The sequence below is a fragment of the Hyaena hyaena genome, unplaced genomic scaffold, assembly GCF_003009895.1.
Source record: "Hyaena hyaena isolate Hyena2069 unplaced genomic scaffold, ASM300989v1 scaffold_685, whole genome shotgun sequence".
Taxonomy (NCBI): Eukaryota; Metazoa; Chordata; class Mammalia; order Carnivora; family Hyaenidae; genus Hyaena; species Hyaena hyaena.
Genome location: NW_024081318.1, coordinates 380,058 through 404,313, shown reverse-complemented (window position 1 = coordinate 404,313; position 24,256 = coordinate 380,058). Strand labels below are relative to the sequence as shown.

Genomic DNA, 24,256 nt, shown 5'->3' with positions numbered 1-24,256 from the left:
TGTAATAAATTGGTAATCTAGTGAGTTAATGGGTTTTCTGAATTCTTTGGCCTGCTCTAGCAAATTAAACTCAAGTAGGGTCTTGTGGGAACCTCTAATTTTATAGCCAGTTGGTCAGAAGTACAGGTAACACCCTGGGCTTAAGATTGGTGTCTATAAAGCAGAGGACACTGTGGGACTGAGCCCTTACCCTGTGGTATTAGATGCCATCTCCATTTAGATAGTGTCAGAATTGAGTTGTGTGTTGTGTGGTAAGATACTTTGCTGGTGTCAGAGAATTTTTGGATATGGGGATACCCCCTCCCAACACACACACACACACACACACACACACACACACACACACACACATACCCTATTTGGTGATCAGAACCTATTCTATATTTTAACAACTTCACAAATGAATTACTTCCCAGCAAATATTAATTCTAAATATTAAAAATGCCTTCAGTGGTGAGGCTTTAACTAAAACATTTTTATATGTAAATGAATTTGAATGTCTGTTTTTTCCCCCTCTCAAGTATGTATTCTGCCTCCAAAATATAGTTTATACCCTCATCCAGAAAAAAGATTGTACCGAAGAGTCTTATCTTTTAAAAAAACTGTTAAATTTCTTGTAATGTGAGGGCCCATACCTAATAGGGACACATTAAAAAATTAAGATCAGAAATTAATAGTTCCTTCAATGAATGTATAAAATAACTGACACCATAGGGCCAGCAAGAAAACCAGGTCAAAAAATACTTTTTTGGGGCAGTAGCCATAGGTGAGAGCTGTTAACTTTAATAGGAGAAGGTTACATGTTAGGTTTGTGGGAATATTTTTTCCTTACATTTATTCTCTATACCTTTGTTTATGGACAGTGGTTTGTCTGCTTATATAGAGATTTTTATTTATAATATTCATAAGACACTGTAGGTCTATGTTTTTCTCTGATCTTATGTTAACCCATGAGACTGCTGTCTACTTTTTATATTTTATCATTAGTTTGGATGCCTTTCTGGCAGCAAGAAGTAGGACAAGAGAAAAGGGATCAGAGATGTGGTAAATAAGATCCTATTAAATGTGGATAACTTCCTATTTATCAAAGATTCAGCTGTAACAGTATTACCTCAAATGTAAGGAAAAGTCAGGACCAATTCTGTTTTTTTTCTTTAAGCTTTCTTAGACAGTCTGTGAAATGAGTTCCAGATTTCAAATAAGAAGAGATTTTATATATTTTATATGTAAAATTTTTATTTTATATATATGTGTGTATATACATATATATATGTGTGTGTGTGTGTGTATATATATATATATATATATGTATAATATACCTACCTTTGAAGAGTCTTTGAGTAGATAAAATAATCTAAGAATTGTGTATTGTATTGTACTGTATTTTAATTTGAGAGAGAGAACACCAAGGGGTGTAGAGGGGCAGAGGGAGAGAGGAGAGAGAGAAGGAAAATCTTAAGCAGGCTCTACACTCAGCATGGAGCCTGACATGGGGTTCCATCTCATGACCCTGGTATCATGACCTGAGCTGAAATCAAGAGTCAGATGTTCAGCCAACTGAGCCACCCAGATGCCCCAAGAATTATATATTTTAAATGACTTTCAGTCATTTGGTGTTAAATGTATATTCTTTTCAGACTTTTCCGTTTAAGGTGATACAGGTTTTAGCTAAAATTTGAAATCTTGACAATCCCTCAGAAACTGGAAAATATTGACTTACCCTTTAAAAGCTTGTCATTATTTAATCTGTTCTAAGATTTCATCAGATTGATTCCTATAATGTCATCATTATAGTGACAAAAGTGGTTAAAGAATGTATATATTATATTTGATTATTGACAAAGAAGATAGTCCATGTATGTTATGTAAAAAAGGTAATCCATGTTTGAAAAAGCAATTTTATTTATTTATTTATTTATTTTTATTTTAATGTTTTTTATTTATTTCTAGGAGAGACAGAGAGACAGCGTTAGCAGGGGAGGGTCAGAGAGAGAGGGAGTCACAGACTCTGAAACAGGCTCCAGGCTCTGAGCTGGCAGTCAGCACAGAGCCCGACGCGGGGCCCGAACCCATGAACCGCGAGATCATGACCTAAGCGAAAGTCGGACGCTCAACCGACTAAGCCACCCAGGGTCCCCAGAAAAAGCAATTTTAAACAGAACCCCTTTTCTGTTTAAACACAAGCCCTTTTATTTTATTTTATTTTATTTTATTTTATTTTTTATTTCTTGCAGAGAGAGAGAGATCGCGTGAGCAGGGGAGGGTCAGAGAGAGAGGGAGACACAGACTCTGAAATAGGCTCTAGGCTCTGATCTGGCAGTCAGCACAGAGCCCGACACGGGGCTCGAACCCACCAACCGGGAGATCATGACCTAAGCGAAAGTCAGATGCTCAACCGACTAAGCCACCCAGGCGCCCCTAAACACAACCCCTTTTAAACCTAAACATTTTAAAACCTACAACTGCCCTACAGTGATATGTATGAAAAGTAGTAGCTGGTTCAGCTTTGAAGTGGTGATAGTATTAAAACAATAGGCTGTAAGAGCTGGGGAGGGGAGGCCGATTGAAGGGAATCTAGAGACCTATAAATTCTGGGAAACAGGAGAAATTGACCTTTCAGTGAATACCAATGACAAATTCCTAGCAGACCTATCTGTCAAAAATCTGTGATTGAGTTGTTGCTGACATTTTACCTGAGCACTTCAAAGCCTTGGAATTAACCTGTTTGTCTGGGCACAAACATGGTGCTTCTCTAGAGTTATATGGGACACGGGGACTTCCAGTTTTTACTACATAGAGGAAATGGAGGGAATGTGAGTACCCAAAAGAGTGTCAGAGAAAAGTGAGCTGAAACATCTGGCATCTGAATATATGGTTAATCATTGTGAAAAATGAATGCTTATCTGTGTGATGGGCTTAGATTTTTCTGTGACACCCAGATTCCATTATTTGAAAATATCCTCTAAACTGGGTGTATCTCATTCTTTTTGAAGTGTATTATCAGTCACTCAATTTATGTATGTATTTGTGAAAGACAGGTTTAGATTGGCTAAGATGGTGCCCACTTGTAAAAAGGAATTTCACTCTACTGATTACAACTGCAAGTCACATACTTAGTGTAACCCCAGACTCCCATGGGGCTTCTTTTGAGGAACCTGGGTGCGGAGATCAAAGAAACCTTTTTTTTTTTTTGACATGTCTCTACCCCACTTTCAAATCTACAGGCTGTTGAAGTAGAAGCACTGAGGATTCATTGGCAGAGAGCCTCAAGATGTATTGATCTGTGTTGAGTAGTAAATCTAGAATTTTAAGGAGTTTGAAAATTCCTTATGCTGAAGAAATAATGGTAAATGCTGTGGGTTAGGAAAAGCCAGCATGTCTATGCTGTTCTTAGGTAATGAAGTCATTGTTTTGCCTTGAGCTCTGTGCTGTACACTGAGATCGAGTGTTAAGTCTTATTTTCTTGTTTCATTACTGCAAATGACTACATGAAATGATGGAATTATTTCTGTAACTGACAAGTGATTTTTCTTCTCTCAAACTGCAAACATTTCTGTAAAACATATTTTTAGTAAAAAAAAATTAGAATGATAATATTACCCAGTTTTCAAGTTCGATAGGTGAGAGTCCTGCCTAACTTTTTATGAAGTGATTGTGCTCTTCCATTTGTACACCTATTATGGAATGTTAGGTAGACACCACACGAAGACAATTAGAACAAAAGAACAATCTGTTGACTATAAAAAACAGTCATGTTATCCAGAATGAGTAGGGATGAATTTATAAAAGGAAGAAAGTCTGTGAACTTATTCTTAGCCATTAGCACGAATCTAATGTTCTTCATCTTGGTTCTTAAATCTGGGTTTCCAGATGCCTTGTGGGAACACTCCACAAAGAGAGCTTAATGGGGGAGAGGATTCCATATGCCATAGAACTACAACTGCTAATGATGGAACCAGGCCTTTGGTAAAATGGTCACGTGGCTGGAGTTCCATGCTTTATCAGATAGTCTTTTTTAACAAAATATGTTGAAGCAACTACTGAGAAGAAATCTAATTCTACCCTCCCATTCCTTTCAAACAGAGACCCTATTTGAGTCATGACCATGTGACAGTCTCTGTTTTTAAGAAACATTTCCGATTGGATAGTTTTTATTACAGGCTGGTGTCACCAGTAATTTTTTAGTTACCTTTTACATTTCTTTACCTACCTTCATCAGAGTCAATGTGAGCAAAAATGACTTCAAATTTTCCCTCTGCCCTCTTCCCCCTCCTCCCCAACAAAGATAAACTGAAAAAGCCCAAAATACAGCAAAAAGGTCCAGCAAAAAGATCCAGGAGACTTAAATGTGAGGCTTGAGGAGATGGGTAAAAGATAGGGAGGTTGTCAATATTTGAGATGAGCTTATGTGGCCAATTGGCTTTCTTCTTATGGAGTCCTGTGCCCCCAAGGAAAGAACCTAGAATTTTCTAGTGTAAATCTGTCTTACCTACTGACTTCGGATAGAAAGAAACTAAAATCCTAAAATCATGGGGGGGCAAGACCATTATTCCATTGATAAACCAGGACAGTGGAGATTAAGAACATCATGTTTGTTTGCCTTCATTTATGGATTATCTTTCCCTTTGAGGGACTCTTCAGCCACAACTTTGGAATTAACCATTGTGAACAAGTTTATATTGGCAGGAACATGGGAAACTTTGACTTTGTTTTATTTGGGTGTGATTATTGGTAAGCTCATTACTTGGATAGCATCACTATAAAACTCTCCGGATCTCCATTGTCTGGCTCAAGGGTTTTGTGTTATGTATATCCAAGAGAAGAAATATAGCCTAGAAACAGAGTTGGGCTTCTCTAAAACCTTCCCATGATTTTTAAATTAATGTTTATAGTTTGGTATATCCACTCCCTCCTATTTCCTTCCAGTCCTTCATTGGCTTATGGGTCAATTTAACATTGGAAAGTAGATTGTATCAGGTCGGTTTCTAGTCATAACAAATCTTACTCATCTATGGTTTGAATAATTGACAATAATTGTTATTAAACATCAACTGTGTGACTGCAGACTTTGAGCACTGCAAGGAACTATAAAATGCTGTTAGTCTAGTACTCTTCAACCAAGAAGCCTTATGGGTAGATTTCAAGGGCCAGGCAAGCCCCCTGGTATTCTACATAAAATTCCAGTCATATTTTTTATATATCTATTTTTAAAGTAAGAGGGTTTGTGGCTTTTGTCAAGTTTTCAAATTGGGTACTTGACGCCAAAATGTTAAAGGACTAATCCCTTAATTTACTGGATGAAGAAACCTTATACCCTGAGATGCTTGCCCACTGTAGCGTAGCTGGCTGAGGACGAAGCAGGATCTCTTAGTTGTACATCAACCACGTAGGTAGGTGGATGGTACATAGCAGCAAGTATACAACATACACAGGTTAGGGAGCCCTCTACCAAATAGCACCCAAATATTCGTGGACAGAAGTTGCACTGGTCTTTCTCACATGGTGCATTTTCTGTTTTTCTCTTTTAAATCTCCCAATCTGTAGTTCAGCAAATGTAGTCCAGTCTAGATCTGTTTATAGTACCACAGCTGCAGATCACCCACGTGTCTGATTTCCTGCTCTGAGTTTAGAATATAAACGAGGAGATTCTCTTTGCATCCATAACAAGTATATCCTGGTTACTAAAATAAGTCCTGGTGACATCAATGAAGAATGTGAATAGCAAAGCAGCTAGCAGCAACAGATTCCTTCTTGATAGCACCCCCACTATATATAAGGAGTTTTCAGGGTTCTTTTTTTCTTTTTTCTTTTTTTTTTTTACCTCCTCTTCTGACTTTGGATATTCTTGTCAGTATTTAAATGCCAGTCAGTCATCACATAGCTAATGTGAGGTTATTTTCCCCAGAATCATACCTCAGTTTTGGTTACCCTGAGAAAATATGAAGAAAAACGATTTTCTAGATTATGCTTTTCTAAACAAAAATAAGTTAGATGGGGGAAGGAAAATCCTCCCAATTCAACAAAGCAGAATTCTACTTGCAAAAATGCCAGGGACTCTGGAAAAAAAAAATTCCCTTAATATCTACCTATTTTCTCCACACTGATGCTAGACATGGTTCCAGTTCCTTTTTTGCTTTAGTGAATTAGTGCTAATAGTGTTATCTGGAGAGGTTGTAATAATTCTTTAAGGCAAGAAGAGGTTCTGGTTTTTTAATTTTTCTGGCCAAGGTTATTTCCTAAAATTACTGTCCAATGAATCAGTCTTTCCTCCCTTACTTGTTATACATATGGCGATAAGGGAAGTTCAGGCCTAACCTAACAAGCAAGGTTATATCTACTTTACAGGTAAGATTTGGGGGAAGATTGAAAATATAAATTTATTTTAATTTAAATATTTAAATTTAAAGTATTAAATATTCAAGATATTTAAAATCAGAATCTTAAAAAAAAGTTGCTGTCACGTCGTTGAAGTTGTCTCTTCAAGTATGGGGCAGCTTGTCACTGGTAGTAATCAAGCAACAGCTGGTTGGAGGGGAGAGAATCATGACAGTGACCATAGCGATAGTTTGCACTGGGTGGTGCTGATGCTTGTCTTTGTGGCCAGCCATTTGCTTTGACTTCATACCATTTTCTTACAGAACTCGCGTATTTCCTCTCCCTCAGAGTGTGGGCTTCCACCACACCAGCTAAGTGGGCCACTGGCCACAGGATCCACTCCCCAGCCACAGCTGATTAGATTAGGATGGGCCCTTGACCTAAGGAGAGCAGTCAGATTCTCTCTTGTGCAGCATTGGGATTCAGCATTGCTAGGCCCACGTTCATTGGCATCTAAATGAGAAGTCCTGAGGGCTCCCCGGGTAGCCATCACTCACCACATGCATGGAGAAGCACAGAAAGCTGGTTCGCCGAGTGCAAAGAGACAAGTGGAGGTGAAGGTCTGTGGGGTACAATTATAAACGACTACAAGCGATGATTTTCCTCCTTGGTTCTAGTCCCACAGGTTTGGTAGTACTTTCTGCCCTCAAATTTCTTGAGATACCCTAGTTTCCTTCCAGCTGATTTTTTTCTTTTTAAAAAAATTTTTTAACGTTTATTTATTTTTGAGAGAGAGAGAGTGAGAGAGAAGAGAGTGTGTGCGAGCTGGAGAGGAGCAGAGAGAGAGAAACATAGACTCCAAAGCAGGCTCTGCACCCTGAGCTATCAGCACAGAGCCCGATGCAGTGCTCAAACCCACCAACTGTGAGATCATTACCTGAGCCAAAATCAGATGCTCAACTGACTGAGCCACCCAGGCTCTTTCCAGCTGATTTCTCTCTACCTAGTACAGGTGAAATCCTGCTACCTGCAACCAAATCCTTTTAAGACTACATTATTTTATTTAAGACCTTATTTACTTTATTAGGAAATAATATTACTTTTATTTCACCTGATCATATCAACAGGCCCCCTGGCGGAGTGAGGAAATTGAAGACTTGTTCAGAGTCTTATGGCTGAGAAATAGAGGGGTTATAAGCAAAAGTGCTCTTTGGAGTCCAGTGCCTTGAGTGGCCTCCAGTCTGTCTGTAGTGCTATGGAGCATCTCCCTGCTCTGAATAGGAAATTATACCAGATGGCTCCTGAGGTCCTATCTACTCTAACTCTCTTTTGCTGCAAGTCCATGACTCACTTAAGATTCTTTGGCTTTATAAAAATCTTATGAGTATCCCTTCAGCCTTGTAAATTGGTGACTTCACAGACCCTCAAGTATGAACCATTTTTGAAGATGCCCCTTTGTTAGTTGGTGAGCTTAGTGTTGACATGAGTGAGTTTTCTAGTATTTTATTTTGTTATGTGTTTACCTTGTGTTCATTTCTAGTCCTTGGGTAGGCAGACAGGGTTGGTGTACTGGAAGTGTATTTTTAGTCTGACATTAAAAAATGTATCATAGACACCAACACAGGAAGCAGTTTTTAGGTGAGTCAGTGTATAAATAACCTCAAAGAGTTTTCATAAAGGGAAGGTAGATCTTTTAATTCAACAGTCCAGCTTCTAAGTCCCTCTTCCCGACTTCCTTCATTCATTCAGTGGTCATTTATTGGGCTTCTACTATGTGCTGGCATTTTTTGTACTTAGGATTTAAGATACACGTGTTTCAGAAAACCTCATGGCCCTTCTTTGTCCTTTCTGTATCCTGCAAGACTGAATTTTGAGGGCGGTGACTGTATCTTGTTCATCTTTTTATCTCCATGCTTAGCATAGCCCCAGGCTGTATAAATACTCAAGATGTACTCAAAATAATTAATTAGGAGCTCACAGTCTAGTCCAGAGAGAAAGAAACAAAAATTACACCAATGTGTTCAGTGCTAAGTGCCTAGAGTATTTCATAAACAAAGAAGGGGAAATGATTAACTTAACTTAGAAGGTAATTTTTTAACCGAGTCCTGAAGGGCGGAATCTTCAAGGAGATGTTGAAATTTGTGACTAATGTATCATGGCAGAGAAACAGTCCAAGAGTAGCTAAATTTTGTTCTGGGAAACCAGAGTGTTTAGGCTAAATTCTTGACCTGACGCTTATAAATTTTGTGATACCTTTGATAAGTTAATGAACTTCCTTGTACTCCATTTTCTTCATCTATAAAACAGAGGTATGTAATTGCAGTGCCACCCTTGTAAGATTGTTTTAAGGATGAAAGGAGAATAATACGTACGTAGCTTTTACATACTAAGTACATGGTAAATGCTCAATAAAGGTGAGTTATTATTGTTCTTGGACTCGAGCAGAAAGGAGTGTGAGTTCTGGAGAGAACGTAGAAGTCCGGAAAGGAGGACAGCAAGGCTGAATATGCAACACAAGGACCTGGGTGGTTGCTGGCCATAGGCCTTTCATTACTTCAGAACAGTGAATCTTAACTTTGGATCAATGACCTTGACCTTCGGAGAAAAATGTGCATAAGTCCCATTCAGACATTTTGTATTCATGTTTCAACCGAAACCCCAGAGGTTTTCCATGAATCTCTAGGTAAGAGCTCTAACTTCATGATATCAGTGGACCCCATGAGTTTCAAATTACATGTTGATCAGCACTTAAGCAATTGGGAGAACACCCTAAAATAGAAGGTGTGGGGAATTTTCAGCATCCTTAGGAGAATATGACCACAAGGCATGGTTTAATTACATTTGACTGTAAACGTGTGTTAACATATAAATTAAAATGTTTTGGAATAGGATAATAATTTAAGATGAGAGTAGAAGTATCTGGGACACGACCTCTCAGAGCTCTGCAGACTGAAACTACGGAAGTGAAGTGACTTTTCCAGGGTTGCCTCGTTTGCAGGTGAGGAAGCCAGGACCAAGATCTCTATTTTCCCACCTTGAAATTCTGTGAAAGAACATGTATGTGAAGGACAGAGAGCCCATTTGTTAGGCTGCAGAAGAATTTCATATTGGAGAGAAAAGATAAGCTCTTAAAAGACGGAAGGGGCAGTTGGTGAGTTGCATTGATAGCCAGGCAAAGAAATTTGGAGTTTGAGCCTTAAGGAATTGAAAATCACGTTATCTAGTGCTGAAATAAAATGTGGAATTCAGGATTTGAGATTCGTAGCTTGTTCTTTGTATTATGCAGCAGCTGGAAATCGCATTTCTTTTTCTTTTTTTTTTTCCGTTTGGACTTCTCGCACGGTGGTATTCCCGACGGGAGGGCATCTGTGAACTTTTTAATGGGAGAAGTCGTAAAGCTGGGTTAGGGCTGCTCGCTTGAGGCTGCCTTCGGAGGCAGGTAAAATCTGACTCCCCTTTTGCTTTTCAGCTACAGACACAGCCATCGCTGGCACCACCAGCTGAGTGACTCGGAATCTAGGGGTTGCCAGTAATTGTGGGTTTAAGTCAGAGAGGAAAAAGATAAGAGAAGAGCAAGGCTGGTTTTTCCACAATTAAATGTTGCCTCTCGGGCTTCTCTGACGGCAGGAATCCAAGAGGTCAGGAACCACCAGCCATATTATTTCTCTCCCTGGCTGCCTGCCTTCATTTGTATCCCCTCCTCATTCATGGGAACGAAGAAAAGGTGGGTTGGAAATAAAAAGCTTGTTCTAGCCTACTTTTTCCTTTACGAAACTTGTCAGAAACAAAGCTTTCCCGTGAAACAGACGGAATCCCTTCTGGTAGCTGGCTTGTCCTGCTGGCAGCAAAAAGATATTTTGGGGGGAGTGGGGGAGAAAAACATTGTTGAAATGTACTATTGTCCTTTAATAGCTATGATGGTGTTTTTCTCAAGTGCTGCCATATACGCTGGTATTTTTGAATTTGCTACTGTTTAACTCTTACATTCATCAGTTTTTATCCCTTGTCACTGTAACACCATTACAAGTGGCCTGAGGGCAGGGATTGTTTTATTGTTCTTTGTTTTTTGCCACCGTGCTGCAAGTGCAGAATGCAGTTCAGCAGCTGGTGGTGTGTTAGATTTCTACATTCACGAAATGTTAGAACTAGATGGACCTTAGTTTGATCCAACTTCAGTAATTAATGAAAGAATACAATGCATAAAATACTCAAATTGCACAGCTAGTAAGTGGCTTTACCTAGACCAAAAGAGGTCCCCGAACTCAACTGATCTGTGACATAATGGCAAACAACTTGAGCTATGGAGTCAGGCACACCTGAGTTCATAGTGTGCCTCTCTCCTACGCTAGCAGTGTGATCGTAGGCCTTGATTTCCTAGTGTTGAGACGGCAGATGATCATCTGTATCAGGCTGGCATGTGTGTGTCTGAAAATGTTTACACATCTGAATATGTCTGCATGTAGTAGGCACTCAAAAATTGTAGCTTTTGAAAATCATTGTTTTATTTCTTTTAAAAATACAATACCTTCTTTATCCAAAAATTCCCATTTCTACAATCTCTTCAATATCAGAAAACATAGCCCAATTGTTCTTGGGGAGAACTTAGGAGAAAGAGTAGGTTAATAGGGCTTTTAGGTGCATCCTGGAATGGACTAGAAATGAAAATTGCCCCCCCCCCACACACAGGAAATAAGGGTCACCCCTCAGCGCAAAGGACTTTTTGTTCAGCAGTTAGTAAAGGAGTGCCTGCTGTGCTGAGCAAAGAGCCTGGAGACTGAGGTAGTGAAGGAACAAGTCAGCAGGTCCTGCTTGCCTCAGAGGTGATAGGAATTTAAGTGATGTGACTAGAGGCAGGGAGGCCAGGGGCTCCTGGGAGGCCAGGCTTTGTGTTCAGGGGCAAGCTTGTAGAGGCGAAGGGGGTGACAACGACACCTGAAAGGCAAGGGAAGTTATTTCGAAGGAGAGACTGAAGGAGATGGCAGGAGGGTAAGAGATAGTACAGGTGCCTTATATTGAGGGAGGGGCCCTGGAGGTCTTCCGGGGCTCACCCAAGGGTGCTTTTTGATTTTGCTTCCTTCTTTCTCTCTCCCTCTCACAGACATATTGCTTTCTCCCACCTCCTTGTGCTGTTAGGACTCAGTCCATCTCCTGGAAGGCTGGGTGGTAGCCCAGTATCGTCTCATTGCTGTTTGGAACTCGGGTCTGAGGAAGGCCCTTGCCGATTGATCAAGGGTAGGACCTCATCTGCAAATAGAGCCCCAAATCCTGAATTCCCCACACAAATCCTCTGTGTGAAGAACACTGGCCTGAATCCAGCAATAACACAGCTGTTGAAACAGCTTAGTCACCAGGGCGATGGAGGCAGTGTGGCATGGGAATGCTGGGGTACAGTGCTGCGACATTTAGCTGGCTGGCAGCGCCCCTGAGAGCCTGCGCTGCAGAGAATCTGCTTCCCGCCCACAGGCATTCCCTTGTTTCTTTGAAGCTCAACCATAATCCCCTCCCTGGGGAGCCCAGAATGAGGGGAGAAACTAAAACATTTTAGGACCCAGAAGAGGAAAAGAAATAGTCACTCCTTTTAGACACCTGGTTTCTCCCTCTTAATGATCCTTGTTTATTTCTTGGATAACTTTTTTTTTGGCTGCCCCAGGCTAGGCAGTGTGATTTAGATGTGGTGGTGGGGGTGGGGAATGTGCTCATTTATCTTATCCAGAAAATGTAGCGACTTACTGAGCTTGTGGGTGTCCAGGTGATGCATGGAGAAGTTAAGAGGGCAAATCCTGGCCCTTCTGCCTGATCTTGCTTGGATTCCTTTATCAGCTTCCTCTGCCAGAGCTCTTGTCTGAAGGACTCTGGGCAGATCTGGGCAAAATACTTAGCTGATTTCATCAGGATTTGGGGAGGACTAATAAACTGCCACCAAGTGACCCCATTCCTCTTCCAGCTCTTTGAAGAGCTGACCTTTGTGTTTTCTCTTTATCCTGGACTACTTCTGCCCTGTTTGTTTTGGAAGTTGTTAAGTTAAATTAGCCATCCCTTTCCTTTCCTGGTTACTGTAGGAGAATGCAGCTGTCAGTCTGTGAACTCTGCCATCATCTATTTTTAGATTCAGTGTGAATGAAGCTCTCTTCTCTAATTGCTTTCAGAGAGAAGGGGTGGGGGTGAGAGGAAGAGGCAGGTAGATTTCTGTAACCATCAAGTCAGCTATTCTGAATGCTGTGTGCGTTGACAGTGTCCTGGGGAGAAAGCAAAGAAGCCCACTGTGTGTTTTGCTCCGTTGGCTGTCAAGTTTGTTTTCTCTCCGCATTTATGTTGATTATGGTCAAATGGGAAAGAGCTATGCCATGTTTGCTTTCCAGTGTTTTAACACTTGCCAGCTTGAATGGTTCTGATTTCTCAAGCTTTGTTAGGCAAAGATCGGTTCATTGTTGAATTCAGATTACTTGGAAAACAGGGAAGGTCCTTCTGGTGATAGCTTCTACAAGATTAGGTAATCTTAATCTTAGGTATGCTGAGAACTGTGTCAATGCAGTGGATCTTTTTGTGGAAAGAAAATTCTAGTGGAATTTTCTCTAGATCTCTCTATGCTAATTTCCCTACCCTCTCACACAGCTGCCGGGCCTCTTTGCTTATCTTTCTAAACAAAATGCTACATCATTCAGAACAAGCTTCATCCCTTTGTCATCAGACCTGCCCTGCTCGCCGGCCTTGCCCATTCTTTCCACTCCTTCTCCCACTCTCTGCCATATTGAATTAGTTGATTTGTCAATTTCTCTGACTCCACGATATTGTTTATGTTTCCATGGCTTTGTATTCATGTAGCTCCCTCTGCCTGTAATTCTTTCTGTTCATTACCTAATGAACTCTTACTCATTCTTTAAGTTACACTTAAACATCACCTCTTATGTATGAGGTGATCCAGAAGATTGTGTATTCTGTGCTATATTCTTTGACCCCCGAGCCAACACTCTTGACATCTTTGTACTGACTGTATAATTATACTCTAATGTAGTACTAACCACATGTGAATATACTTATTGGTGTTTATGCCTGCCTTCCCTACTCTGCTGTGAACAAGTAAGAGCAAACTTTACTTTGTATGTCTTTTTTTTAATCCCCCCACTAATGTGCATGGAAACTAGTAGCTACTTAAAAATATTTGGTGGAAGAAAAAATGAATTGGATGGAATGGTCCACCTATCATTAAGGATTTCAGAGGTATATTGATTCCCTCTAGGCAGCACCAGATATTATCGGTTCTCAGTTCCTCATGAACTTCCTTTCCAACTTGGCATAGGAGGCTTGAGTAGTTTACAAAAGACAAAAGACATGACATGTTATACCTCAGTGAATATTATACAGTTTTTCTTCTCTGGAATTTCTTGCAAGTAATCCCATCTATCCTCTTATCCCTATAGGCTTGGAATATAGACCTCAAAGGCAACCCTTTTATGGTTTTGTTTAATCCTTAAACTCAGAGAATTCTTTGGTTTCTAGCCCATGAGGTTACCTGTTGTTTTCTTCTTTGCCCCCACTAGCCCTCTCAAGCAGAATGTTAGTGCAACCCTGTATTATAATTTAGACAGAGATGAGGAAAGGAGACAGTACCCCCCTCAGGATCATTTCCCTTAAAAGCTCTCCTTTCGCCCTGGGGAACAGGTATATTGTTCCTCAGTGGGACCATTGGGCCAAATTTGAGGAACATCTTTCTGAGGGGTGTGTGTGTGTGTGTGTGTGTGTATGTGTACATGTATGCATATGTGTGGGAGTAGGAAAAGGGCAGCAAGCAATGGGGAAAGAATGAATGCCACCAAAACAGAGCAAACTATAAACCACATGTGTGGGGTATAGAAGTGATGGAATAACAGAAGAAATTTGGGGTTGTAGAAGTATTTGGAGAAAGAAGGATGATGTTAATTTGGCAGATACTTGATGAATATCTGTTCTGTAAGGACATGGATGATAATAGTTGTGAAGGAGACCGAGGCAGTCTCTGGCTTTCGGGAACCTCTCCATCTTAGTGGGAGGTGGGTAGGGAGAGAAATAGTCATGTAGCACTGTAGTAGGGTTAGTGTTACAGTGCTGGATGTGCAGAGTGCAAGGGCTATTTCATAAGGTTTAGTGAGTGAGGGAAGGTAGGATTAAATCTATCGAATTTTAGAAGATGAACAGGAGTCTGCTATGAGTGGGGATGCAGAGTGCTGTCCTCAGCCCAGAATAAAAGGAACCTTCTTTGTAATTCATCCTCTCAGAGGGGATACCTTTTTAAAATTTGGAGTGCTGGCAGACACCTTGAGTACAGCCAGTGTAGTTGACCTTGAATAGCAGCCAGCATTTACTTCCTACTTGTTTACTCTATGCCAGGGCTGTACTGAGCAATTCATGCTCATTATCTCATTTAATCCTCATAACCATAGGAGATGGGCATTACTGTTGTCCTCATATGTAGATAGAAAAGTTGGGTGACTTGCCCATCATGGCATAGGCACCAAGTGGTCTAGGTGGGCTACAATTCCAGGCTGTCTCCGCAGCCTGAGCTCTCACTCATATTCCAAGGCTGTAGGCGGAGTACCTGGCTACACTCAAGGTCACCTGCCACCTGGATGGCAGGGATAGAGAACTCCTAACAAATGATCCTAGGATGCCAACCAGAGGCCAGAAATTAGCCTTTTATGCCATATAAGGAGTTTCATATTTTATTTTATTTGTTAATGTTTATTTGAGAGAGAGCACGCACAAGCGGGTTAGGGACAGAGAAAGGGAGACAGAAGATCCAAGGCGGGCTCTGCCCTCTCAGCACAGAGCCTGATGTGGGGCTCAAACTCACGAACCACGAGATCATGACCTTGACTGAGGTCAGACACTTCCCTGACTGAGCCATCCAGGCGCCCTAAGAAGTTCAAATTTTAAACATTTTAAGGAGGACCATGTCGAGGCATTGAATGTATTTCAGAAGTCATTTCCCTGGCTTCAATGTGGAGAACAGACAGAAATGGGGCATAAGGTTGAGTTACTTAGGCCTGAGAGTATGGTGGCCTTGAGCAAGAGGAGTGACTGTGAGGAGAGAGAGGGGAATATATCTGCAAGACTTGATGAACAGAGGGTGTACCAGCTTTGGTGGTTTGGCTTTCTAAACCATGGAAGTAGAGACCTCCAGTGGGAAGTGAGCCTGCAGATTTCAAACTCAGGAGGGAAATCTGAACTTGAGAGAGGCTGGCGACACCTCTCAGGCAAGTGAGGATGAGTGACAAAAGGAGACAGCCACTCTACAACCTGGTGAATGCCAATGGATGTAGTTTTACTATCCATTGAAGTATCTTTGGTACTTAAGATCCACTTGTTTATGAAACAGTTATATCCCCAGCTCCTTTTCCAGTTGTACAGCCTTTTTAGCAGTATAATAGGGAACAATAAGTGGATGTTTTCTCAGTTGTCACTTTGCAAAAGGACCAATGTAAAGAATGTTTCCGCCACTGCATATTTCAGACCACTTCCTTCAACTAAGAGATGGTGCTTCACATTATAGCGAGGGATCATTTTGACGATGCTTAGCAAAATGTCTTCTTACACGTGGAAAATATTTCTCCAGAATGCAAATGCTTGACATGATGGAGAAAAATGACAGAGGTAATGTGGTAATGTGAACTAAACTGTTAGGCTGGTTTGCGAAATAATTGCACTCATTCATTTTTATAACTGTGCACACCCAGGCCTGTAGGGCATCTTAAGAAAACAGCCAGGGCCAAATTTATAATTAGCTGAGTCCATTTTTGCCTGGCTTAACCATGGATGTAGGACAGGGTTGGTTTTGTTATTTCCTTAATTGAAAGCGTCAAGAAAATACAAGCCAGGTCAGAGAGTTTTTGATTGGGGAAGGAACGCTGGCATAAATAACCCCAGATTATATGTCTGCTGGAGGCTGGGAGGAGGCTGGTCTGTGCGGCCTCCTTCTGAGGTTACCCAAACAATCCTTGGTGACTGGCGGCTCCCGTATGGAATGTGGGAATGCATGTGAGCATTTTGAAATTTCTTTAATGTTTTCCCAGGGCAAAGGCCCAGGAAAACCAAGGTTTCTCAGGGAACCCAAAAGCTTTTGACAACCAAAAATAATTCTTTATTTTCTCTTAATGTAACTTTCCCTCCCGTCTCTCCCCTTTATTTCCAGGTAACTGGTCAACCCAACCATCCCAAATGAGGATGAAAGGGAAACTAGTATTTTTAAGTACTTGTGTACCAAATGGTCCTGTCAACAGCCTAGGGAAGTAGGTCCCATGGTTTCTGTTTTGCATGTGGAAACTAAGACTCATTCAACGTCATTCATTCAGAAAGACGTAAAGATAGAATTCCAAAACAGACCTCTTTGGCCTGCAGACTCTACCGTCTTGGCTAGAAAATGCCCCATTTCAAGAAGTCTAAATGAGAAGCATCCTGAAGCTTCCTCAGTGAAGCTTCATCTTTCATTGCTTCACCCCACTGGGATCCATTCTTAACATTAAGCAGCTGCCCTAGATATTTTGGGGTGCTCAGATTCTTCCTGTTTGTCTGCCCAATCATTTCTTGCTTTATGAAAAGGGCTTGCTCCCCTCCCCGGCTTTCTACTTGTTTTTGGAAAAATGATTGGCAAATGATTTTCTTCTGCAAGGCAGTGCAGTTCAACTGAAGAGGTTACATGATTCCTAAGGCTCTGATTGGTTGGTGCTTCCCAATATGGAAATACATAGATATTTCTACCTGTAATAATACTCTGCAGTCAGAGTCTGCACCTACAGAACCGTGGAGTGCAGATTTCCTGATGTCAGAGCACTACCCCCATAACAGGATGAAAATAGTAAATGTGAAGAACCACAGTGCCTTTCCACACCTCCTTTCCCAGTATTCCAAATGAATTTTCCACTCAACTGAAATGTGTCTCCAAAGCTATTGGAGAAATGTGAAGCTTGGAGAGCCCACAGAATAGCAAAGCTGCTGGTTTGGTATAGGTGTGGAAAACCATAGGTTTCAAATCTACAAATGCCATATATTGATACCACTTTTCCCCATAGAACAGGTATAACCAGTGTCCTTGTTTCATAGGGAGTGTTCTCCAGGTGCCAGAGGTAGCCTTGGCCTTCTTGCCATTCTCCCAGGGAGTTCAAATTGGATTCTTCACTTCATTATCTCTGGGGGTGTTGGTGGGGGAGGGAGGGCAGTATTGCCCACACAATATCCCAGGAGTCACGAAACCAGTGTTTTATTACATGCAACGTAGTCATTAAAGCTGAACTTTATTTCCGAGTCCATTGGAGGCAGAAGAGAAAATGATTCAGGTGGCTGACTTCACAGCTTTGCTGGGTTCCTCTGCCCAATGCTTTCCTGTTTCTGAGTTCTGTGTTCCAGGTTTGGATAGGGATTCATAGCGGGAAGTTCAGTGTTCCTGAAACCTGGGAATTATTTTGAATTAAAGGTAGGTATAAGATTTCCCTCATAAAATGATAAAAAACTGTAGTTAATCCTTCATGCTTTCTGCAGTGCTCTAAGCATTTTTTTCCCATGTAGTAAGTAACTTAATGGTCACAAAATCCTAGGAGACAAGTCCTATCCCATCAGAGTTAGAAGCCTGAGCATGTATGCTAGAGGGTGATATCACAAAGTCCAGTGAGGGAAGGTCAGAGGGTCACTTGAACCTACCACTCTCCCTGTGGTTTCTTTTTTTTTTTTTTGTCAAAAAATTATTTTTAATGTTTTATTTATTCTTGAGAGACACAGAGACAGAGTGTGAGCAGGGAAAGGCAGAGAGAGAGGGAGATACAGAATCCAAATCAGGCTTCAGGCTCTGAGCTTCAGCACAGAGCCTGACGCAGGTCTCAAACTCATGAACCACGAGATCTTGACCTGAGCTGAAGTTGGACACTTAACCAACTAAGCCACCCAGGCGCCCAAGTTTCTGTTTTTTAAGTACACTACGAAGATAGCAAAAAGGTAGAGGGCTGCAGTTCATGGAGCTCTAGAAGCTTGTTTCTGATGTTTCTAGAGGTGGGGCTTTCAGAGTCTTGACTTGTCTACCTCAGGAAAGATGACACCCATCCCAGACAACACAGGAAGTAAGTGATGGTGAGGATGAGGCAGAACATGTGATATAGTTCATGAACAGTAACAGAAAGCTTTAGAAAGAACTCCACTTGATTGTGGAACAGAAAGAAAAGAATGGTGGTGTGGAGGCAGTACGAAAAGTGTCCCCTCTATAGTATCACCTGGGTCGCCTGGTATTTTATTAGCTGAATTGCATAGAGAGTTTGTCTCATTTTGTTGTAGCTTAGTTTTTGTTTTTGGTGAATTAATTACAGGCATTTAAAAATGGAGAGATGTTTCATAACAATCTGCATTTCTGCTTTGTCTTGAAAAGCGCAGGTCTGGTGAGACTGACCTGTACTGCCTCATAATGGCTGCGGTCTGGAGCTACAAGTGGCCACTTCCAATAGACAGGGAGTAGTGCCCTGTCCAGTCCTAGCCTGTCCTTGATCTCCCATGTGGTTAGGGGAAGACCATGACATGAACCCAGCTGGCCCCAGGTCTCCAGCTCCATCATGTCATGTCACATCACATCACATCCTCATGTCACATCACACTTCCCCAGTCAGGTTTCTGAAATGACGCTGTGTAGCTCAGATAAGAGAATTCCAGACACACTGGAAGCCATGCTCATGGCCTCTGAGGAGCCTACATGTTTCTCTCCTGTAGGAAGCTGCAAAGGGTGTTTGGTTAGAGTTGAGTGGCCCTTGTTACACAGTGTGCTGGATTCAACTGTCAAGTTTCATTTTGCTTGTTTTTAAAGCAAGCTCTATGCTCAACTTGGGGCTTGAATTCCAGACCCTGAGATCAAGAGTTGCACCTACTACCAACTAAGCCAGCCAGGTGCCCCCTGTTAGGTTTCTTTTGAAATCTACTGTTTTCTACCAACAAAAGTAGTTGAGGGTAGTGGGGTTTCTGGGTGATCCAGACCCAGGGTTATTACGTCACAACTCTGCCATTTACTAGCCATGTATTCTTAGGAAGTTTCTAACCTCTTATGCACAGGATGGATGCCAGGCATCAAGGAGAGGGTGTCTGCATAGAGCCTGCATTTTTATTGAAGACCTACATATTCATCTTTTGTGACTAGTTTGATGGGCTGCTTTTAACACCAGGTAGTCAGTCTTTTCTAAGCAATTTAAAAAAGATGATTGTGTTTTAAGGCAGTTTGAAAAGGGTTGTCTCCCTTCTGTTACCAACATCAGTATGACCTCAGGCAAATTAATTACTTAATACCTGAGGACCTCAACTAACTCACTAATCAAAAGGATATATCTGTGCCCACTTCATAGGGTTTGTTGGGAACCTTAAATGAGGTCATTTAAATGAAAGCACGGAAGTCATAGGGGCTAAATACAGAGTAATCAGACATGAAAGCAGTGTTTAAAATTTGTTTGCTTTAACAGCATATTTTAAAAACAGTTTTTCCTTTAGGGATTCCCAACAGATGGGAATAACTCTAAAAGCTGGGAGAGGGCCAGGAGACGAGTCTGCCTGGCCTTCTCTCTCTCTGAGGCACCTGTTCTGATGAGGCTCACCCCTAACATTTGGGCTCAAGGCAAGAGTGCCTAAGAAAGTGTAGCTGTCATGTATCTAAATACTTAAAAGTGATAAATCAGGCCAAGAAATTGTTAAGCCAAGTTAAGTTCTATTATCTGATTGTAACAAATTTGCCTTCATAATGAACTGGAAAGCCAGATTTGAATTTAGGATTCTTGAACTTCTTGGAATTCTGTGCCAAAATGAGACTGACCAAGGAGTTGCGGACCCCTAAACACCTTTTCTTTCCACCCCTGGCTCCATCTCCTACAAAAAAGGAGCTTTGAATTCTATGTGTGTGGACACCCCAACCTCCATGCTCAATCTCTGACTGTATCCTACAAAGAGAAGCCTTTGACCACTCCTGAGCCCAGGGGTGGACAAGTAGTTGTATAGTTCCCTTTGGGGGACCAGATCTAGGGAAGACCCCCCCCCCCCACTAAGGCCATGGAAATAGGCTCAGAGCTATCAGGGTAGGGTATTCTGGGGTCCTGAGTTCTTAGGGCATATTCTAAAAATAGGGGTAAGGATTTTAGGCTCTGGGTGGGCATGCCCCTTTCACTTGAGGGTTTCTCTTTCTGTGAGAAAGTAACAGTTAGAAAAGTGCCAGACAGCAAGGCCCTTTGAAATGTGGATCCCAAAATAAGGGCCCTTCCTTCCAGTAACTAAGGCCAGTGCCATTCTGAACCCTGGGGCTCCTAGAAGCCCAATATGTGGACTGATAACTTCTTTTACAGCTTTTCAGATTTATACTCTTGAGTCTTGTGGTTTCTGGAAGTTTTCTTTCAACATAGCTGAAAGTCCCAATTCCTAATGCCAGTTTTAGAAATGAAAAGGATGTAGGGGCGCCTGGGTGGCCTAGTTGGCTAAGCGTCCGACTCTTGGTTTCAGCTCAGGTCATGGTCTCACAGTTCATGGGTTTGAGCCCCACATCAGGCTCTGGGCATTCTGTCTCTCTCCTCTCTATGCCCCTCCTCCACTCACTTGTGCTCTTTTTCAAAGTAAATAAACTTTAGGGGAAAAAAAGAAATGAAAAGGACACCATATAGACACCATATAGCTTGGTGTCTAATATGAGAGCTCTGGCCAGTTGATTCTGTTGACCACTGAGGCCATTAAGCAAGGAGCAGCAGTGGCCAACTTGAGCCCCAACCAAGAGGACATACAAACTCTATACACATTGCTTCTGTCAAACTGGGCGCCCTACAGTTTCTTGTGTATAGACTTGTACTTCCCTGTTTTCAGCTCCGAGTCTCTGCACTGCATGGTGTCTCCAAGTCCAGAGTCTCCCCTCAAACTGTGAAGAGACTGGAAGATAAAGAAGACCTGGAGATCCAATGATTTTGTGTACAGACTTTGAACCAGTTACCCTGTTGTCAGCACCATGCCTCACCTCTGTCGTCTGCAATACTGATGTTTTTGAATTTTGATTCCTTGGGGGTCTACTGGACATGATGGCTCACTTTTCCATAATAGCCCTTCTGTAGCAGTTTAGGCTGTGCTCCTCTCTGTGGCTGTCAGGAAGCCCTTCTTCAATTTTTCATTAAAAAAAAAATTTTTTTTATGTCTCTCTTTTATTTTGAGAGACAGAGACAGAGAGCGAGCAGGGAAGGAGCAGAGAGAGAGGGAGACACAGACTCTGAAGCAAGCTCCAGGCTCTGAGCTGTCAGCACAGAGCCCGACACAGGGCTCAAACCCACAGACTGTGAGATCATGACCTGAGCCGAAGTCACACGCTTAACCAACTGAGCCATCCAAGCACCCCAGTTTTTCATTTTTTAAACAGTTGTTGCAGTCCCTGATCTGTTCATGTCATTACCATGCTTTTCCCCTGTGACTTAATATCCTTTGAATTCCTTTACTGTTTGTTCTGTGGTGTTTCAGGAGGGAAAGGAAGAAAATAGAAGTGGCCAATTCACCACGTTTGAAGATTTAAATAGTACTAATAAAGTAACAGGGCACTGGTGTTCACTGAGGGTTTCATGTATATCCAGATGGCCTCAAATCTCTCTTGCATTCTCTCTTTCTCTGGATTTCAGAGAACTTGGGGTTCACGTTGTCAAATTGGCTTCAGGTCATACTAGGTCAGAGGATAGAAAGCCCCTAATTTTCCAAACAGTAGTTATCACCTGTTTTTAGAGCCTAGAATTGAACCCCATCTCATAACGCCAATGAGAGCTGGCTCTCCAATCATTTTGGAAATGTGATCTATGTTTTTCCCCCCATTAAGACTCTTCTGTTCTTGAACTTGCTCAGCACAGTGTAAGACAAAATGGATAGATGCAATTTTTATTCATCTCATCTCCTTAATGAGTTCTGTGGTGAGTTAAACCCATTTATGGTTCTTACTGATATGGAAGTACTTGTGAATATTCATTTGCACAATTATGTGCTTATTACATTCTTATCTTTGTATATAAGTCTTTACTTTTGGAAAAATCCTTCATCTTTTACATTAACTTCCCCCTTAATTTGCAGAAGGGGTTTTTTGGGTTTTTGAGAAATAAAAGATCCCATTTTTGAGAACTTCTTTGGGAGTAATTTTAAGAAGAATGCCTTGAGACTAGAGTGTGTTACAAAGGCAGCACGAAGGGTACTTAAATCATGTCTCTGAGCGGTGGTTATTTTTATCAGCTAGGAGAGAAAACACCAGCAGATGAAGTATGAGTTTCAGGCACCTAAGGCACTTCTGTGGAAGAAGGACCTCACGTTCCATGTAACTCCTCCGGGCAGACCTAGGACCTGTGTGGCAAGTCTCAGGAAGATAAGTGCTGATCATGAGTCACAATCTGACCATTTGAGCAGCTTCAGAGAGCATGAGACCCCCACCTCTGAAGGACTTTACGTGGAAGCTCTTTGACTCTTTGGCAAAGAGGTTATGGAAGGGACCAAGCATCTGACTTTGACATTCACGTTATGACTTTTAAGTTTCTGATTTGGAGACTTGGATCCGGAGTTTGAGAGTAACTAATATACTTCTTTTGTCTTGGTTTCCATGGCAGAGCCTATGAGAATTTTTGACTGTTTCCAAAATACCTTCCTAGATGCCATTTCTGAATTGTGGATCCTTTCTCTTGCAGGAGAAAATGCAGAAGTTTCCATGGATGTTTCCCTGGCTTACCGCGACGATATGTTTGCTGAATGGACTGAAATGGCCCATGAGAGAGTGCCCCGGAAACTCAAATGTACCTTCACATCCCCCAAGGTAGGATGCCTTGGTGTCTAGGTTGATAGGGGTTTTTATTTGGATTCCAGGTATGTGGGAAGATTTACTTTACAGTTCACAGATATGTTCCTTCATATGCATGACCCACAAAGGTTAGTGGTCATCCTTTGTCTTAGTAGAGAAAAGGGCAATGCGGAGATTGCATGTCCCTGCCCAGGAAGAAAGAACAGAAGAAAGAATGTGTGAAGTGAGGTGGTTGTTTCTCTGAAGTCCCTCCATACAAATAAACTCTTGGTTTTTAAGCACTGAGAATGTCTGAAGAACGTTGCTAAGTTATTTTGAGGTGTGAGAATTTGTTCAAATTGGATCAATGCTTGCGCCTGCTTCTCTGTGTCTTCTCTTTGTTGCCAGAGTTAATGTGCAGGTACAGAGACTCAAAATCCCAGTGAATCCCACATACAAAAAGAGGCCCTGAGGGAGGAAATCTAATTTCACTTGAGACCTGGGTCTTCTAACCCATTTTTGAGGCTCTTCCTTCTCTGGTTCATCCAGGAGGACTCTTTCAACTACCCACAGGAGGGAGGTTACTCTCTTGCATTGAAAATAGGGAGTCTTTTTCTTTTGTGCAAAGGCCTTTAATTTTATGATTCCTCATAAATGAAAATGCAAAGATTGACTCAGTGACCCTCAAAGTATAATATAATTTTATGCTTAAGGACCAGGTCTCAGTTAGCCAGGGGCCCGTGTCAGTGCCAAGTGCTGTCCTTAACACATGCCTTCTCGAGATTCTGACTCCCTTACCTCTACTGACTCCCTAGTTTGGAAAGTTTCTGTGAAGATGAAATGGAGCCATGGCTACTGTTACTCATGGTTACATTCGTCAAGTGTCTTGACATAGACCACCATCAGCTAGGTGACCTCTGATGTCCCTTCTGGTATAGAAATGGTCTCATTTTCTCTGTGTGAAGTACATGAGAGACACAACTGCACTGAAACACATTCTTGATTATGTCATTTGTCATCTTCAGATCAGTTGCTTTTAAAAGATTTGGGCAGCTTTGTAGTACCTGCTGCATCGATCAATTTAGTGCTTCTTCTGTCCTAGCATTGGCCTTTCCTGACCTCACTTTTGACTATCACTGCCAGGCTGGGTTGCCCTGTGGAATGGTAGGAGTGGTAGGTTGAAGC

General features: G+C 41.7%; 1 protein-coding gene across 1 annotated transcript in view; it reads left to right on the top strand.

Moving 5' to 3' along the window:
• WLS (Wnt ligand secretion mediator) overlaps positions 1-24,256 on the top strand; it is a 100,951-nt gene that overhangs the window by 44,580 nt on the left and 32,115 nt on the right. The window contains exon 3 of the mRNA XM_039217397.1: positions 22,983-23,107. Within this exon, the coding sequence (XP_039073328.1) occupies positions 22,983-23,107 (125 nt within the window). The remainder of the gene's footprint in view (positions 1-22,982; positions 23,108-24,256) is intronic.